At 39.8% G+C, this 20,569-nt stretch overlaps 1 protein-coding gene across 1 annotated transcript in view; it reads left to right on the top strand.

Annotated features, from left to right (window-relative positions):
- pdzd7a (PDZ domain containing 7a) overlaps positions 1-20,569 on the top strand; it is a 67,914-nt gene that overhangs the window by 22,994 nt on the left and 24,351 nt on the right. Inside the window, exons 9-16 of the mRNA XM_052027686.1 lie at positions 3,109-3,288; positions 5,512-5,553; positions 5,995-6,158; positions 8,167-8,258; positions 10,489-10,580; positions 16,774-16,845; positions 17,489-18,178; positions 20,103-20,203. Of these exons, the coding sequence (XP_051883646.1) occupies positions 3,109-3,288; positions 5,512-5,553; positions 5,995-6,158; positions 8,167-8,258; positions 10,489-10,580; positions 16,774-16,845; positions 17,489-18,178; positions 20,103-20,203 (1,433 nt within the window). The remainder of the gene's footprint in view (positions 1-3,108; positions 3,289-5,511; positions 5,554-5,994; positions 6,159-8,166; positions 8,259-10,488; positions 10,581-16,773; positions 16,846-17,488; positions 18,179-20,102; positions 20,204-20,569) is intronic.

Below are 20,569 nucleotides of genomic sequence, written 5' to 3'. Positions count from 1 at the left end.
CTATATAATTTTTTATGTATCAGTTTTTAAGTTAAATTGTATTTTTTTTGCATTAAAACTATAGGGTTGTTTAATGCACATTGAATGGCTGTAATAATACCATAAATTTAACTTGAAAATTGCAAATGAGGTATTGTAGATCAAGACTGATAGTTAAATTTGATGTCCTTGAAATGGTCATGGTATTTGCATAGGATAATGGGGGAGAGTGAGTAGATATGAAATGATGAATGTTGATTAAAGTGTGTACTGTTCTGTGTTCATTCTATTACTTTAATAGCTTATTGAAGTAATCTATTTTTTAATCATATTGCTTCAAAGTCACCCCAAGCACAGACATCTTAGTGGTCAGGTGATATGAATTTATGAGATTGACCCAAAACCATTGCATGTGAATCCATTGTAGGATAGAGAAGCTTAAGAGCTTTATTGTACTTCAGGCTTCAATGTCTTGGGGGTTACCCCAGGGATCAGTTTACAAATCATAATACAGGTGCAGTAGGTGACCTTGAAGAGGAGATTAGACAGAAAATGTGTAAAATTGCAGAGAATACATAATTATGTGGGAAATAAAAGTGTATGTGTACTCAGAGGCATTACATCAGCAAAGTAATTGAAAAGTTAGCAAAGGCAAAGGAAGATCAGCATAAAGGTGCTAAATGTGTTTACGATATTAATTATGGATCATTAAGGACAGTGCAGGATCTGGGATGCTTGGATTACTAACAACAATTTATATTAATGTAGCACCTCCATCTAAAACAAAAGTACCAAGGTGTATAATCACACAAAAGTAGATGCCAAGTCAAAGAAGGAGATATAAGCAGAAGAGGGTTGAAGCTTGGTCATTGAGAGAGGCGTTAAAGAAAACTTTAGAGGTAGGTAGATTTAAGGAAATAATTCAAGAGCACAGGGTCAAGGTGGTTGGAGGTATGACTAGAACTAGGGAAGTGAATGGAGGGAGTTATACAAGAAGTGAGAATTGGAGTAACTGTTTTTTGAGGATTGTATATATGGAAGAGGTTATAGATGGATGGTGAGTGAGACCATGAAGGAATGTAAACATGGGAATGAAAATTCAAGGCATTGGAAGACCAAGAGCAGGATCAGTCAACAAGGACAGAAGTGGATGTTAATGACCAGATGGAGTTGGAGGATTTAGAATGAGCTGAATGTATGGTCAGCCAAGAGAATAAGCTACATTAGAGCTGAAAAATACACAGATATGAACAGTGGTTATATTGAGGCAGAGGCAAATGTTAAGGAGGTACAATTAGGTGAATCCTTGTGATGGAAAGAACATGGAATAGTGGGACTAGAATTCTGGTTCAGCATTCAATGGGAGGCCAAAGCAGTAAATATTCAGACACGAGAATGAAGCAGTGACAACGCTAAAATTGGATAGGCAAATGCGGAACAGATTAAGGATAATTCCAGTGAGCTAGGTATGAGGACATTTCAGAGGAGGAACCTGCTGTTGATCATGTTAGACACTGTAAAGTGGAGGCAAAATGTACAATCGCAAATCACAAAGAATGTTATTTGTGAGTGTGTAGGGTTGTTTGTTAGCTGTGGTTAGGGATGGAAACCTTATAGGAGAGATTACATTGTGGTTTGTGAGGAAGATGATACAGATTTGGGAGGCAACGATGCATTCAGGGACTTTAGGGAGAGAAAGAAGGTTGGGTAAAGGGTGTAAATTTACAAGGGCAGAGGGATGAATGTGGTTTCTGGGGCAAGGATAAGGATGCTGATAAGTGGTGAGGGGGACAGTGTTTGAATCAGAATCAGATTTATTATCACTGACATGTGACATGAAAATTATTGCTTTGTAGCAGCAGTGTAGTGCAAAGACATAAAAATCAATAAATTACAAAAATAAATAAATAGTGCAAAAAAAGAATAATGAGATGGTGTTCATGGGTTCATTGATTGTTCAGAGATCTGATGGCAGAGGGGAAGAAGTTGTTCCTGAATCGTTGAGTTTGGGTCTTCAGGCTCCTGTACCTCCTCCCCAATGGTAGTAACGAGCAGAAGAAATTAATTTCAAATTAATTCAAAATTGAATCCTGCAGGCTTAAACTGTGCCCAGATGGAAGATGAGGTCTTGTTCCTTGAACTTGCATTGGGTTTCATTGCAACAGTCAGGAGGCCACAGACAGAGAGGTCAGAGTGGGAGTGGAGTGAAGTGATGAATTAAAATGGCAGGCAACTGAGAGCTCCAGGATACTCTGGCAGACTGAGCAGAAGTGCTCACCCAATCTGCGTTGGGTTTCTCCAAAGCAGAATCAATATTGAATGCTCCAATTTTAAATAATTCACTCTTCCTTTCTGTTTGTATGAGAATTAGCCATTTTTGCCTGCCCACCTTTTTTTCTCGTTTCCTTTTTTCATAGATTTAGACTGTCCAGCATAATGTAGACCACACAACATTAGCAACACATTACACTGACCACGAAGCTCAATCTTACCTCAACCACCCTGTTACTTCACCCTATCTGAGAAATTCCCTTCTACCACCCATTGCCCTCCCCTACCTACTCTGCTACATGGACTGACTTGTCTCTCTGGAAAACAAACAAAATTGCAGATGCTGGAATTTGAAACAAACACAGAAATTCTGAAGGAACTCAGCCAGTCAAATAGCATCAGAGGAAGGGTTGCTGACCCGAAACATCGACTGCTTTCTCTTTGCTCAGATGCTGCTTGACTGGCTGAGTTCTTCCAGCATTTCTGCTTTTGTAACTGGTTTCTCTCTCTTTCTCTCAGTTCCTATGAAGGGTGCCAGACCTGAAGTGTTGTTTCTCTTTCCACAGATGCTGTCTGAATCTGACCTCCAGCTGAGTTTTTCCAGCATTTTCTTTTCTTGTCTACATGATCCTGGCACTGTGTGAATGAGTGTCAATCTGAGGCATTGGAAGTCCCTGTTTTCCCATTACTGATTTTACTGACCCTAAACTGTCCAGCACTGCAAATCAGACAACACACCCATGGCAACCTTGCACCCGCTGACAAGCACTGCATGGGAAGGGTAACTTTGCAATTTCAATTGCAACTGGTCTTGGGTCTCAATTCTCTTTATGTTTTAAATCATACTCACTTTGCTAGAGGACAAGAAAAAAAAGAGAAAGAAACAAAAGAGCTCCGAGAAAGAAACAAAATTGCAGCGGTCCAAGACATTTGTGAACATCTTTTTTAGAAGTGGTCGATCTGGAAAGCAGTCAAGTGAGCAAAGTCCAAAAGAGAAAGACAGATTGAAGATCCCATCTCACTCAGAGTCAGACAAAGGTATGGAAAATGGTAATGAACCATCACCTTGTAATTCACTGTTTTATGAATTCAGTCATCGAAACAAATGACTAAAAATATATTGTTTCAATACATTTAGTGAAAATATGAGTGTGAATATAAAATGTAGTCTTAATTCTTAATGCTTTGCTGGCCCAGTCATTTTCTAACTCTGTCAGTCCTACAATCATGTAACCATTGATCAACTCCTCCCTCCCTATCCCCTAGTATTGGTGGAGGCATCAACAGTCATCTTGCCTTAACATTTTAAATTCACAACAAAGACTCATTGGGCTGAATGTTCTCCTCTGCAGTAATCATTTCATGATTTCCTTTCTAAACTCCTTCGCTTCACCACATCTTCTCCAAACTCTTTCTATTTTAAAGTTTTTGGTTGTTTTGCCTTCCATGGCTGAATGTTTTTCTCTCATGGCTCTGCACATCTCTTCGGGGCACATTTCTATGTTAGAGGCACCAGCTAAATGTGAGCTGTTGTTTTGTAATGTCAGCAACTCTTCTTAAAATTACCAAGGGAAAGATGTTATATTCCCTGGAATATTTGACATTGGAAGAATATAGTGCTTTTAGAATTTCTTGAAATGCCCAGATACATTTATGTGAGTTACACAATGAGATTCCATTGGAAAACTGACTAGACAGTGCTGTCCGAAAATCCACAAGTTTCCTTGTGGGTTTTTGGAATGTATGATGCACTAACACCAGACATGTGTAATATAACTGGTGGCAAGCAACACATGCCTGGACTCACTTTCATAAATAAATATTGTCTCATGCTTGGCTTAAGGACAGCATTAGCCACACACATAGAAACAGGACTTCACAAGACATCGGGCGTATGCTTTGACCTGCCTTTGAAGTCAGTCTCTGTGAACTGGCCTCAAGTCGGAATACTTGAAATAAAAATTTTATTCCTGATGGCAGCTCCAGCCAGATCCTGCTTCTCACTTACCCACCGCACCCCCCCCCCCCCACCCACTTCCAAAACCTAGCCTCACCACCTTCCCGTTTCCTTCCACAGTTGCAGAGTGAGAGGAAGAAAGGCCTCCGAGTATGTTAGAAGTGCAGGACTTGTTCTGCTGTGCACGGTTCAATAGGTCTTATGTGCAATGAAACTTCACAATGGCAAGGTCTTGCCAGAAATACTGCTTGGCCCACTGTGCATTGAACTGTTAATGTAGCTATTCAGGTGTCTATGTATTTTTCTTTCAGTGCGCTGTTACTTCATTTATGTGTTTTATTTAAATATCCATGAATGTAATTAACTGTGAAATGTATCAAATACGGCAGAATTATGGAACAATGGATTAAAACTTTTATCTCTAAAGTTTGATCAGAACTGAGTTTGCTGGTTCTGTTAGTATTTTGAATCTACCATTGTTTGAAGTACCATTGATGGCAATTAGGTGAGCTCAGTGGGCAAGCTGATGGAAGTGTGGTAGAATGAAATGTCTACGCATCAGAATACCTTGATGTTGACCCAGAGAATGGGGTTATTTGTATAATAGGGCAGGCCACGCCATTTAAAAAAAACGCCTTGTCATTCCAGGATCTATTGATTTTAGAGTAGAGGATTTGGGCCCCTCTAATAGCTGCTTTCCAGTAAATGTACCTGCTTTATGCAGAAGTATTTAGCATTAGCCAAACTTCAGCCACTAACAGGATATTCAGGGATGCCCAGTTGGTGACTTGCAGCATCACCAAATAGGACATACTGTAGAATTGGGGAAGGCAGAAGTGACTGTTCCCTCTTCAAAGCACCTTCAAAGATGCCAAAGATAGTGGAAATGTAGAGGCAATTCCATACCCAATGAGTAGCCTGAATTACAAGGTCATTTGACTTGGTATCAAGAATGTTAGCCAGCATGCAATTATCAATTGCAAACTTTGGCATTATGGTAAGCCATTGACAAGTGGTTCATGGAAATACCTATATAACATGTTGGAAAGATTTTGAGTTTCATTTCAGTGATTTAGCCAATATCCTAAAGAAAGTATTTGTTGCATTTTGGAACTATTATAGTGAATTTAGAGAAGATAATCCAAAAATTAGCTCATACATTCCAAAAAAAAGTTCTACTTCTTTTGCATTCCTGTAAATTAAATTCTTGAAGAACAAGTAATCCCAGTGAACATTGTTACTGTTCTTTTTATTGTTACAGTGCAAATAGACGACTGTTTTACTTGCCATTCTTTCCATTTCAGTAACTGCTGTTCAAAAGTTTGTCATCAGAAGTCTTAAGCGAGGTAAATGTTTGCAATATGCCTGGAGTTAAATCATAATTTTGACCTGTTCCTGGACTTATTCAATAGATAATGTTTTCATGATCATTTAAGTTCCTGTGAAATCTTCTGTTTTGTCATTATTCTTTCTCTTAAAGAATATAAAAGCACTTGTGGTTCCATTAAGTAGGGAGCACATCCTGTATATAATAAATTTAAGAGATATTGCATATGAAGGAATTTTGTTCTTATTGCATTTTTCATTAATTTTTTCACATTGAATGAGCAAACTTTGCTCAACAAGGATTTTTCTGTGTGCTTTTCACAGCATGTCAAAATCTATATTGATTAAATTTATGCATGGATCCCTTCGGCTCATCGTTGAGTGATTCTAATCTCTTTGTTTCATTGAGTTTTCCCTCTTCATGAATGTAATCAGACGTTTGTGCTTATCTCTCATTTTAGATAAAGAAAGAGGCCATCGCTTTAAAATTTCGGGCTCTCAGACAGACCAAAATGGGCTCTCCATAACAGACACATATAGTCACTGCCTAGCTGTGATTGAAGACATTGCAAGGAAACTCCTGAATCAAGATGAAGTAAATGCCATTTTGCGTCACTGTAAACAGGTAATTCCTTTAAATATGGCAATCTTGAGCTAAGCTGCAGCTCCCATTCCTGTCCATTACCAAGGCATATTTCCACTGGCTGCTCTGCCCTGCCACTGACTCCCCTACCCTTCTATCACCCCTCTGGTTCTGCCCTATTCTCCCTCCTTTCCTCCCATTTTCACCCTTCATAAATTCCAAATGCCCAGAATGCAGCTACCCATTTTCCAATCAGCATTAAATTCCAATCCCATGTTACATTGAATCTCCCCATCCTTGCTGATCTCCTACCATCTTAAATGAAAAGTTCTCAACCTCTTTTAAATTCCTCCTGCCACAGTGGCACAGCTAGTAGAGCCACCGTCTCATAAAGCCAAAGACCCAGGTTCAATCCTGACCTCGGGTGCTATCTGTATGGAGTTTGCATGTTCTCCCTGTGACTGCATAGGTTTCTTCTGGATGCTGTCGTTCCTCCCACACCCCAAACACGAGCAGGTTGATCAATCAATCGGCCGCTGTAAATTGCCCCTAGTGTGTAGGTGAGTGGTAGGATCTGGGGAGAATCAATGGGAATGTGGAGAGAATAAAATGGGATTCATGTAGGATTAGTGGGTCATTGATGGCATGGACTCGGTGGGTCGAAGGGCCTGTTTCTGTGCTGTATCTCTCTGTGACTATATTTTACTGAAATCACAGATAAACACTGCAGCAACGGACTATTTTTGTTCATTCACACATATAAAATCAGTATTGTAGTGTCATACTGTTGAGTAAAGTGCTAACAAAATCGTTACAAATATTTTCACAAGAAAGTTAGATTCATGCAATGAATCAGTCTGCTGCAAAATGTACTTCTGTAGCAGCCTGGATGTCCATCTCAAAGTAGAAACAAATATTTTAACATGTCCTTCCCTCCCAAGTGCACCATAGGTCCATTGAAGGGCGTGTAATAAACTCATAAACTGTTTCTGTGTTAAGGTTTGTGATATCGTTGCATATAGTACACAGAGGAACTCATTGAAAAATATGGATATGCTAAAATATAAAAACTGACAATTTCTTAATATCTAACCTTCCACTAGATGGCATTAAAATAATATTCCATGGATTTCTACATAGCATTATGAATAAATTGTAAAATAGAAATGGACCATTCAAGCCAAAGAGACGATGCTGGGAATTAGCCTGAATTCAGCCCCGTGAAAATGCAAGTCCCCGCATTCCTGTAACCCCCTTTTCTTGAACTACACGTCAAACGTATTTGTGGTTGTTGACAAACTCGCTGCTTCTCAGCCACCAAATGTAGCTGGATGTGAAGTAAAAAACAGAACTTAAACAGCACTTTCAGCAAATATACTTTCTATCTTCATGCATTACTCCCTTGGTGCGTTCCACAATGCGCAGTGCAAAGTTTCTCCTCGTCTCTGTACCAAATCGATTTTTTTTAATATTTTGGTTTTTATTGCCATGTATAGGAATAGATTGTAGCTATTTTAATTGGTGTCGTGTCTGATCCCAACCAACACATCCTCAAATTGAATTACTCAACCATCGGCACCTATGTTTTCAACTGCTCAGGGCCTGAGCTCTGGAATTCCTACTCTGAACACCTCCCCTATTAGGATGTTGTTTAAAACCTTATCTCTTTCACCCTGCATTTGAACATCTGTCCTGATGGGGCTGCATGATTAAATTTGGGATGCTTTACTACGTTAAAATTTTTATACAAATAAGAGACACACAAAAGACTGCAGATACTGAAGCAACAAACAATCTGCCGGAGGAACTCAGTGGGTCGAGCAGCATCTGTGGGAGGAGAGGAATTGTCGACATTTTGGGTCGAAACCCTGCATCAGGACTGAGAGCAGAGAGGCGAGTTGGCCGGTACAAAGAGGAGAAGGGAAGTGGTGAGAAAGGAGTCCGAGCAGATTGTTTGTTGCTTGTGACACAAATACTAGTTGTAGCTGGTGCAAAGTTATTTACATTTTATTTACAATAATTTGTACTTTAGAATCAATTCTGCGTGTAGTATGTTTCAGGTGGTGGGGTGGAAGATCTGGTGCGACCTCTACTTCATATATTAGATAAACCAGAGAAGCTGCTGATACTGCGAGAAATCAGGTAAGAGAAAAAGTGCAATGCAGGATATAACTATGAATAACATAACAATTTTAGTGTTCCCTTTATGTTTAATAAAGGACAAAAGTGTTGAATAATTATTTATTTGAGACAAGGACAACCTTTCATACTGACTGCAAACAAATTTATCTACATTAAATCACATAAACGTTTGTGAATTAATGGTCACAAGAGGTTGCATAAAGTATCAATGCACCATGCAGGATAAGGGTAGGAGAGGATTTACACTCTAACTCCACATATGATGAACTCTTGTTCATTTTAATACATTTTTTTTGGAAGTGGTTTGAATTTTTCTTGTGTATGTACAGGTGTCAACTGTAATAGGTTGGAATAATGGCTTTCCTGCCAAGAAAAAAGAATGCCTTTTGCAGGTTGATGCATAGGGCTGTGTGGTTTTAAGGAAGAATGCAACTTGCATTCATATTGCTTCAAAGCTGAAGGATTTTCCAAGATCCTATCAGAGTAATTGTTTGCAATGAAGTGTGGTTACTTCAGTAATGTGGGGAGACGTGGCAGTCTATTTGTTTTAGTGCAGGTTGAGAAAGCAACTCATGGGGGGAAAAAATCTCCATTAATCTTTTTCATCAGATGTTCTCTTCTTAAATGTCTCATCTAAAAGACTGTGTACCTCTGATGGTGCAGCTCTCCTTCAGCAGTGTTGGTGCAGATTTCGTGCACCTCTTTGGATTGGAATTGGAACCCCAACCTTATGACTCAGAGGCGAGTGCTACCACTCAGCGAAGGTCATGATAATCAGCAAGATCTTTGAATAATTTACTGCAGTATTTAAATATTCAAGTAATTCATATACCAATATGTCTCACCCAATGGCTTATTTTAAACATCACTCATTTGCACAAACATGAAAATTATTGGTCTTGAATTTTTTCGAGAAATAATAAACTCTGCACCTTTCATCAATGAAGGAAATAAAAGACCAATTTATGCAAGGGCAGTGGTAATTACAGTGTTGTATAGTTTCTATGAGACAAGCTGTACAAAATGCCTAACAGTTTTTTTAATTTGACGAATTTTTTGTTGAAACTACCTCTTCATTAAAGAAAATGTTTAACTTTGAATTCAAATAACTTTATTTATAAGAACTTACCACAAATTATTAGACCAAACAAACATTTTGTGAAAGATAAAATTAACAATTTATTATTTCAAAATAGTTTCATGATTTTGATGGGCTTTACCTCCTAATCATGCTTCAGATAATAAAGATACCCACTTCATAGAGCACTGATTGATTCCATGTGTCTGAGGGATGTGTGCCACTAAAATTTGTCAAGCGTAGTTGAAATTAATTCAGTGGGGAAAATTGGTGTGTTACCTCTTTTCAGCACGATATATTCTCTCCACTAGAAAACTGATGCGGTGTGAAATTGCTCCAATTTAAACCACCACTCATTGGGTAAAAGATTAATGTCATTGTCAATGAAATGATAGAGAATTGAATAGCCCGAGACACCTGTCTTCAGTCATTTCAAGAATCTCTCAGTCAAAGTCAAGTTTATTGTCATCTGCACAAGTACATGTGTGCATAGGTGCAATAAAATATTGTACTTGCAGCAGCATCACAGGCACAGAGCATCACATAAGCAGCATTCACAAGAAAAACGTAAATTAAACTTAAATTATGCACAATGTTTACAAGAAAGAACGCAATTAGAACAAAAAAAAGTCCATTTTAGCACAAAGTGGTCATAGTGTTGCTAAACTGTAGTGATTAGGGTTTTGCTAGCTGGTTCAAGAACAGAATGGTTGAGGGGAAGTAACTGTTCTTGAATCTGGTGGTGTGGGACGTCAGGCTCTGTACCTCCTGCCTGATGGTATTGCGAAAAGATTACATGGCCCAGAAGGTGGGGAACTGAGAGATTTGAAAGGGGTCAAATGGAGTTTTATGTTAAGTTTGCCTATTTTCATCTTTCTGTTTGTATTTGGGAAAGAAACATTTAGCAGAGTAATTGGTAACCTGGAGCAATTATACGTGACAAATATCATCCTAAAAGTTGGAGCACTCCAGAAATGTTTGTAATTATTGTCTGAATCTGTTATAAATATGATTTAATATGTTTAATTATTATTCTTCTGCTGTACATTTTCTTAAGTAAAGCACCTTCACACCTCTGTAAAGTTCTGGTATTTACCTGATGGATATCCTTGTCTCTGACTGTGTTTTATTGTATCTTTTCTATCTCCAAAGGACCATCATTGGACCAACTGACCTAGGGAGGTTCGACAGTATGGTCATGCCTTATGAACTGGAAGCATATGATATTCTGAAGATCAGAGCAGGTGGGAAAGTTGTACAAGAGTGGTGAGAAATTATGAGAGAACGATCGCTTACAGTCAACAAAGCAGTTGAAATATTTTGAGTTCTTGACTTAGAAATTCTCTGGCATCGTAAAATAGCTTTGCTTGATATTTGAAGGTGGCTTAATATATTCTGAATCTTCTGTGCACATGGACATGTCTGTACATTGACAGTGAAGGTTTAACACATCTTTCAATGAGTTCTAAACTCTTATGTGTCACCTGATATTTGGATGGATGATGGCAGTTTCAAGTAAACTTGAGAATAACTAAGGTTCTTTTGGATCATCATCAACAGCCTTGCTGTTCCTATCTGGATAATGATCTGAAGATTTCAGAGGTTTCAGCAAACAGTTTTAAGTTTGGGGCATTGATTGTGTGTCCTGGTATCTAAGCAGGCACTGAAATGTGCAGTTATCATGAGGGATTGGAGATTTTAACTCAAAGGTCTCACAAGAACTGTACCTAGATCCCAGTTGGAGTTAGGAAGGATTATGTCATTGCAATTATGTCATTGTTTATGTTGCAGTTATATAAGACATTGGTAAGACCGCACTTGGAATATTGTGTACGGTTTTGGTCACCCTGTTATAGGAAAGATGTTATTACACCAGTAACAGTGCAGGAAAGATTTACCAGGATGTTGCCTGGACTTGGGGGCCTGAGTTACAAAGAGAGGTTATGTAAACTACACTTTATTCCTTGGAATGTAGGAGATTGAGGGGTGACCTGACAGAGGTATACAAGATCATGGGGGGCATAGACAGAGCGAAAGTACATAGTCTTTTTCCCAGGGAGGGGCTGCAAAAACAAGAGGGCAAAGGTTTAAGATCAGAGGCGAGAGGTTTAAAAGGAAGATCAGGGGCTGCTTCTTCATGCAAAGGGTGGTGTGTATTTGGAATGAGCTGCCAGAAATAGTGGTTGAGGCGGGCACATTAGCGACATTTAAAAGCCATCTAGATAAGTACATGGATAGGAGAGGTTTAGAGGCTATGGGCCAAACATGGGCAGATGGGACTAGCTCGCTGGGCAACACAGTCAGCATGGATGTTGAACCAAAGGACCTGTTTCCATGCTGTATGACTCTATGACTGTGTCTCTATGTAGGTGGGTGGGGAACAAAATCTTTGGGTGATTAGACCTTGGAACAGTTCTCTAGCAGGTTGTGGGTTTTAGAGGTTGGAAAGTCTTCCAGAGGACAGTCATAGACACTGCAACACAGAAACAGGCCCTTCAGCCCACCTAGTCCATGCCGATCTGATCTTCTGCCTAGTCCCATCTACCTGCACCCAGAGCCATATCCCTCCAAACCCCTCCCATGCAAATTATCTCCATGACGCCTCCTTTTAATATTTGTCAGCAGGATCTGGAGCAGAATAGTCCTATTCCCATCTCCTCCATTTTTTTCTCAGGTCTTAGCTGAGGCCCAAGGCACTGATGTGTTCACCTAGCTACCTGTAGAAGTATGATGAGTGTTGGCATCTCAAGCCTAGTATATTGATGGAGCCCAAGGACAAATTTCAATCAAATTTTGTGGGTTATTGCTGAAAATGGGCCCAGACTCTTCTCTGGGTCAATTAGTTTGTATTAACATGAATATAAAAAGGTAAAAAATAGTTACTAATTAAACACAAATCCATATTTCTACACACATACTTCTGACTGAGTCTGTATGGTTTTTTTTCTTGTGTTCATTATGATGCTGCATGAATTTTGCAAATTATGTATTAATGTAATATTATCTTCTCAGCTGCTAAAACAGCATGAGATTTTGTATCTATTTCAGAAATAATGCCTTAAATTTATATGTAAATTAAACAGTCAAAAAGAAATTAACATGTCATCAAGATCACAGTTCTTCATAAATTACAAGCTAATGGAAACGTAGTCAAATCACTTTTTCTCTTTTTGAATATGCTTCCTTTTACATGCTTCTCAGTGAAGTCCAACATAAATCAGACAAAGGTCCAACATAATTGATGAAGAAGCAGGTTCAGCTAAAAGAGAACACAGTGTCAGAATCTGATCAGATAAATTCAAAGACCCTGAAGAGAACAGAGCACAAACTTGAGGCCCTTAGCATTGTACTTAGGAGATCTATTGAGTGTGTCTGTGTACCAGATGGTTGAGCAGTAGCTCATGTAATGCTCATTTTCAAAAAGGGAATTAAGGTTAAATAGGCTAGTTAGATTAACGTCCATGGTGGGGAAAAGTTTAGAATATTTAATTAAAGATGAAATTATTAACTACCTAAATAAGAAGAAACTAATCAGGTACAGAGCTGCAGATTTCACAAAAGGAAAACTAGGCTTAACAAATCTGGAAAAGTTCCATAAGGAAGCAATTAATTTATTGAATGGAGTTATCTGCAGTAAAATGTGACTTTCAGAAGATGTTGGGCTAGAAATTCTCTCGCGTTGTGATATGTTATCGTGTGCTACCCGTGTGAATTTTAGCTGATCACTTTTGCTAAATATTATCAGGTGCTTCATTTACACATAGTGTTCTACTGCAAGTTCAGTCTGAGTCCTACATGTATATGAGTTAGCAGAAGAAAGGCCTTAGTCTTTTTACAAAGAATACAATGTCTTTTCTATTGTGTATGATGCTTAGAGCTTTGGTATGATGGAATTTTACTGCCAGATGACCTTGTACAAAGCTGGTACTCCATGGAGCTGGATGCCTGGTAGTTTATCATCAACAGGTGAAGTCAATGGGATTGAATTTCTGAAGCCGCCATGGTGCTGTACATTCAGTGAATGAGGCAAATGTCAACCCCAATCTGTTTTATGGATTTTGACTGAGGGATAAATATTGGCTCAGACACTGGAGATAACACCCCTCTGTGAAATAATGCAATGGGACCTTTCACATAGCAGATTGGATCTCTTCTGAAAGACGGGATCTCTGGTAGAGTGTATTGGCACAGTGCTGGTGTGTCAGCTCAGTGTTTGGAGTGCGATTTGAATTCACAACCTTCCAACTCAAGAAAGCACTCCATCTGAAACCTTGCACAATTATTCATAGTAGTTGAAAGGGATTAACAGTGTTGCACAGTATTCTGCACCAAGTTTATACATAATTTAAAATTAACAGGCATAGTAAATCAGAGTTCCCAGGTACAGTCCTGACCTCCAGTGCTGTCTATGTAGCATTTGCATGTTCTCCCTGTGGCCATGTGGGTTTCACCTGGGTGCTCCAGATTCCTCCTGCATCCCAAAAAGTGCAAATTGGTGGGTTAGTTTCTAACTGCAAATTACCCCTAGCGTGTAGGTGAGTGGTAAATTTTGGGGGGAGTGATGGGAGTAGGCAGAAAATAGGATCCACTCCTCCAGACGCAAGAGATTCTGTAGAGCTGGAATCTGGAGCAACACACACAAAATGCTGGAGGAACTCAGCAGGCCAGGCAGCATCCGTGGAGAAAAACAGAGTGAACATTTCAGCTCAGGACCCTCCTTCAGGACTGATGATAGGAAAAGGGGAAGCCCAATATACAGGGGGGGAGAAACAGAGCAGTGATAGGTGGACAAAAGAGGGGAGGTGGGGTGGGCACAAGGTGGTGATAGGTAGATGCAGGTAAGAGAGTGATGGGCAGGTGCAGGGGAGGAAGGAAGAGCAGATCCACTGGGTGATGGGTCACAGGTCTGGAGGCAGGTGCCCCATGGGGGGTGGGGAGGAGAGGAAAATAAAGATTTAGGCGAGGAAAGAAAAGAGAGAGAGTCTAGGAAAGGGAAGAAAAGAAGAGGCATGGTTGGGGGGGGGTGGGTACGGCAGTGGGGGTTTAGGTCCCTTAAAGTGGGAGAATTTAATGTTCATACCACTAGGCTATAAAGGTCCCAAGACAGAAAATGAGGTGCTGTTCCTCCAGTTTGTGTTTGGAATTCTCCTGGCAGTGGAGGAGGCCGAGGACTGTCATATCAGTGATGGAGTGGGAAGGGGAATTGATGTGACTGGCAACGGGGAGATGCAGATTGTGGTTACGGACAGAGCGCAAGTGTTCTACGAAACAGTCACGTAGTCTGCGTTTGGTCTTGCCAATGTAGAGGAGGCCACACTTGGAGCACCGATAGTAGGGGAGGTGCAGGTAAATCTCTGCCTCACCTGAAAGGACTGTTTGGGTCCCTGGATGGAGGTGGGTAGGGGCAGGTGTTACACCTATGGTGGGGGCAATGGAAAGTGCCCGGGGTGGGAGTGGGATGGGTGGGGAGGGAGGACTGAACTAGGGAGTCGCGGAGAGAGCGGTCCCTGTGAAAGGCAGAAAGGCGTGGGGATGGGAAGATGTGTTTGGTGGTGGGGTCCCTTTGGAGATGGCGGAAGTGGCAGAGAATGATGTGTTGGATACATAGGCTGGTGGGATGAAATGTGAGGACAAGGGGGACTCTATCCCTGTTGGGTCTGGGAGGGATGGGAGTGAGAACAGAGGTGTGAGAAATGGCGGAGGTGTGGGTGCGAGCTCTCTCAACCACATTAGGGGGGAAGCCACAGTTAGTAAAGAAGTTGGACATCTCAGATGTCTTAGAGTGGAAAGCCTCATCGTGGGAGCAGATGCAGCAGAGGCAGAGAAATTGAGAGAAAGGGATGGTGTCCTCGCAAGAGACAGGGTGAGAGGAGCTGTAATCGAGGTAGCTGTGGGCATCAGTGGGTTTGTAGATGTCGGTGGATAAAGAATCTCCTGAGATGGAGATAGAGAGGTTGAGAAAGGAGAGAGAGAGGTATCAGAGATAGTCCAAGTGAATTGGAGAGCTGGGTGAAAACTAGTGGCGAAATTTATGAAACTGTCGAGTTCCGCAAGAGGTGACACCAATGCAGTCGTCAATATAGTGGAGAAAGAATTGAGGAATGGGGCCAGAGTAGGCTTGGAACAGAGACTGTTCAACATAACCAATGAAAAGGGAGGCATCGCATGGGCCCCAGCTATGTCTGATGATAGAAGAATATTGGTCTTGCTGTCTTCAATAGAATATGGAAGTTGGAGCAAAACACTGCAGATGTTGCAAATCTGAAGCAAATACAGAGAATGTTATAGGTTGAGAACCCTTCATCAGAACTGAAAAGTGAGAAGACAAGCTTATTATAGGTCTCAGAGAGAGAGAGGTGGAGAGAACAGATGACCTGCAGACCCAGTGAAAATCATAAAAACTGCAGATTCTGGATAACTAAAATAAAATCGGAAAATGATTAGATTAGTTATTGTCATGTAACCAGGACATCCCTTGTTCACATGAAGCTCACAGAGTAAATGGTATACATGGTAATTATAAATACAAATACAACTAGAAGTGCAAAACAGCAGAATGGTGCAAAGATTGTGGTGCTGGAAACACTCAGCAGGTCAGGCAGCATCTGTGGGAAGAAAAACAGAGTCAACGTTTCAGCTCAACCTTCGACAATTACATCCTGACGTGCTGAGCGTTTCCAGCATTACAATCTGCGCCATTCTCACCAGGCAGACCAAAATTCAAGTTAACAAATCTTTAAAAACCAGCAGTTGGAACAAAATGACACAGACAAATTGAAACAAAGGTACGGCCACATATGTGGGGAGAAAGTGCTGCCTGATCCAGTTTCATTTCTGGCAGGATACCACACAGGAATTATCTCCGGAAAGACCTCCTCCAGGTAAAGTTGAAATTGGACCACGTGGTGTATAAACAATGGGAACTAACGCAGACCACTTTCTCAGCTCCTGTGTTTAATGCTGGCCACAGGTAGGAAGAGAATCAATGCTTTGGAGAGGGTGAACAAATGGTGAGAGTGGATTTAACATCAACTCTGAGAAGAAATTGGAAAAATATAAGAAGAATTATGAGTAAAGAGTAGATTCTGTGATGTTGTGCAACGTTTATATATTTTATTTATATTCTTGAATATATTTTGCTCCAATTCAGTATGAATCTTAGAGTTAAAACTTGCTGAGTCTACGTTTTAAAACTTTATGCTATATTTTACATATGCTTACTACAATAAAAATGCAGTTGTAACAGGGTTATGAAGAGAACCAGTGCTGAAAATAATCTTCACATGGCAATTACCATAATATTGCCAGTGCTTTAGCAAAGTACAATCTAACCAACCATGAAATTACTTTTGCACTTAGTGAAAATACATCACCCATATATAAGCTGCATATTTTGTGATGTTGATTAATTTATTGTCAATGAAATATTTCTTCCAGGGAGATCTCCAGTGCTTAGGCAAGCTGATTATAGATTGACCCCAAAGAGACACCTGATTACACCAATTCCAGGTTAGTACCATGCGAGGTGTAGCTTCAGTTCCCGATTACTTAATGTCCAATCTGTGGTGTCAAAGATAATACATTGTTAATGTCTACTGCTCAATTTAAAATTGCTGCACAGTTCTACAAATTTTGATTGCTCTTGGCAGTTCTAGTACTGAAACCCTGTGCAGTACCACTCCTGTTCCTTCTGGTTGCTGATCAAAGTACAAAAATAAAATTAGTTGTTCTGGTCACAGTGCCTTTTTTGTCCTTATGGACACCTGGCACACAGACCTGAGCAGTGCAGGTCCAACACCTGCTCCACAGAGAAGCCCAGTTTCTCAGATGGGTCCTTAAGTGATGTGGGACTCATTACTTATATACAGTGGGCTTAAGCTTGCTTTAAGTAGCTGCCTTTGGATGTTTGAAAATTGGCCCAAGTCAAAATGGTGTCACATATTTTGCAAGCATCTTTAGAGTACAGCAAATCCCTAGAAAATAAATCAATTCCTTCCCATTCCCAACCTAAACTATCCATTTCCTTACTAAACAGTGGATGAGCTATAGCCATTTACTGTCCTATATTCTTCAAATTTATGGTCTTTTGGTTCCTCATTGGTGTTCTTAAAATTTAAAGTTATTGATCTGAAATATTTTCTCTTCTTTACAGATTATAGAGGTGGTTTCCACCTGAAACCATTTCAGGATTATGAAAACGAAAGAATGATGATGGAGGAAATCGAGAGGTTAAAGATCTCAGCTTCACTCCGGCAAGAAAATAACCGTAAACCATTCACGGCTTTAGAAGATGTACCTGTGGATAAGTATGACATCGATAGTACTTCATTTAAACCTGTTTCCCGCAGTCCAGTGAGGTCAAACTGGTTGTTGGCAGAGTCCTACAGGACTGCAGAACTACCATCTGCTGCAAAGCAAAATGCCAATACAACCGAATCTGAGGTGTTGGACAAACAGTCTGGTAATGGCAAAACTAGAGGAACAACAAAGTCAAACCATCACAAAACTGAAAAAGAGAAAACTGAGAAAAATAAAGACCTGCCATTGTATTCAGTGGTGAACAAATCCAAAAAAACAAGGCCTGTTTTAGATCAGGTGTTTGGAGAAACTTTGCCCAGTAGCAAGGGAACCTTACACAGGGTGAACACAACCATAGATGGTCAAGATGAGCTCAAGGAAGAACCGATTTATGCAGAGATTAAGGAATTCTTGGAAAATGGTCATGAAGAAAGAAAAAACATCAATGATGGAATTAAAACAAAAACAGTGAAAAGCACAGAAAATAAAGTTCAAGAATTTGAGCTGGTGACAGTCAAAGTGTCCAAGATGAAACAGTCATTAGGTATGGATTTCACCTTGCATCATCCAGAAACTGACAAAATAACTCTTCATTGATTCTCTCCTATGTTTTGTATTTTAATCATTTTTCCACTGCAGGCACTTGACAAGGTGTCATTCCACAAACATTGGTGTACCCCATTGTCCACCCTTAGCACATGCCTTTACCAAATATTTGTGGGGTATAGGGCAGAATTCAATGGTACAAAATATAGGTGTAGAGACAAGAGACTGCAGTTGCCGGAATCTGGAGCAACATAAGTGCTGGTGGAGGAACTCAGCGGGTCAGGCAGCATCTTTGGAGGGAAATGGACAGTCGACGTTTAGGGTTGAGACCCTTCATCTGGACCCTCTGTCCGGAGGATACAGATGATTATATATGAGTACACTTGCATTGCACACAGCACACACATACACACCATACTACACTCATCAATACATACTCATCTAACAACATACACCAATTTTATTTGTTCTTCCTTATTCTGGGTAGTACCAGATCTAAATGTAATGCACTAACTATTACCCCAATGGAATTCAATTCTGGGATCTTCTTAGGCATATAACTTTGACCCACACCTTGCTGTTCATAAGCCAGCTGATCTATCCGAACAGAAATGAAGAAGCTCTTATTTCAGTTATTTTAAGGGCACTTGCTGAACAAAAGTAAACAGCTGTTCATTTCTGCGCAGTGATTATTTTAGTCCTTTCTTCTCTAGAGTTTTCACTTGATTGACAAGTATCACATCTGGCAATAACCTTTGACCTTGGCTAAATATAAAGGAAAAGCAAGAATAGGCTCCTTTGCTCTATGACACTTCAATGTGCTAAATTATAAATTAATAAGTTTTGAAACAGAGGCAATGATCATCCCGCCCGTTTCTTTGTGAAGGTATTTTTCAGTGACATGGCTAGTTTTAAAACATAATAAAAAAGTTTTAGCAATTTCTGTACGCAATGCACTTTACTGGGGGAGTTAACATACTTTATAAGTTAATAGCAGATTTAATTTTTAATTACTTGCCCAATTTATTCTAAGAGGTGTAACAAGTAGCTACTCAACACCATGAACTATTTATTTCTGTGAAGTTAAATGCACATCCTCTTTAGATATCTTTACAAGAAGATATGGCCCCACATCTCAGTGGGTATGGTCACTCCCCTTATGTACTGAAAAGATTTTGATGCAGCATCTGTGATCCAAGTGTCAGCCTGTCCTCTCTGTTATTGGCTGGGTGCATTTAGGGAAATGAATGAGAAGTGTGAAGGACTAAGGAAGCGAATATAATTACTGTGGTATTCAATTTTTCTGTGGATAATGACATAGAAACAGAAAATAAAGCAAGCATAGGCCATTCGGCCCTTCAAGCTTGCTCTGCCCTTCACTATGATCCTGGATGTTCACCTATCTCAATATTGTAGTCCAGTGCTCTTCCTGTACACCTTGATGCCTTTTGCCTCTAGAGATTTAAATATCTCCTTTAAAAATATTCTCCAACTTTCCCTCAGTGGTTGTGAATTCCACTATTTCACAGTCCCTTGAGTGAAGAAATTTCTTTTCATCTCAGTCCTAAATCTCTTGCCCTGTAAGCTGCAACTGTGATCCATTGTTCTAGACACCCCAGCCAGGGGAAACATCCCTCCCGCATTGTTTGTCTAGCCCTATTAAAAAGCTGACAGAGTAACTGTTGTTTTACTTTTATTTTTTTCTGACTCCTGCAAAACCCTTCGTTTGTCTTTCTATTTCTCTGGAAAAGTTCTGCTTCAGACCTTAGAGAATACAAGTGAATGAGGCTATAACGGTTCAAATTCATTTGTGGTCTGATTGGCCCATTTCAAAGCTTGGAACTTTCAGCTATTTTGCTTATTTTCATGAGTACAACATTTACAACTTAAAACAGTTCTTCTGCTTTGACTTCTAATTTTAGGAATCAGCATTTCAGGTGGCATTGAGTCTAAAGTTCAACCCGTGGTGAAAATCGAGAAGATTTTTCCAGGAGGGGCTGCGTCAGTCAGTGAAACCCTTAAGGTAAAACAGTTATTGAACAGTTCTGCTTCTCTGCATAGAGGTAACTAAACCTTATAAGTATGTTGGACTGTTCTTTAAAAGATTGATAATGCCTGTCTACAATTGCGTTGATAAAATAAATCTCTAAAAAGTTCATAGAATCTATAGTCCCACAGTAGAAACACATTTTGCATGTGTTGCTGATGTATTAAAGGATGAATAGCTTAGTGTAAAATATTAACCTTGTTTGTAGCATCATCATTTGACTTGAAAAACATTATATAACTCTTCCATTTTAAAACTTGTCCCCATTTGAATTGTCCTTTGCAATTCATTTTTCATCAAAGGGATCACAAAACTGCAAATTCAAATTCTTTCCAAGTGGGC

This window comes from Pristis pectinata, chromosome 12, assembly GCF_009764475.1.
Source record: "Pristis pectinata isolate sPriPec2 chromosome 12, sPriPec2.1.pri, whole genome shotgun sequence".
NCBI classification, from domain to species: Eukaryota; Metazoa; Chordata; class Chondrichthyes; order Rhinopristiformes; family Pristidae; genus Pristis; species Pristis pectinata.
Note: the sequence above shows the minus strand (reverse complement) of the source record. Positions and strands in the feature narration are given on the sequence as shown.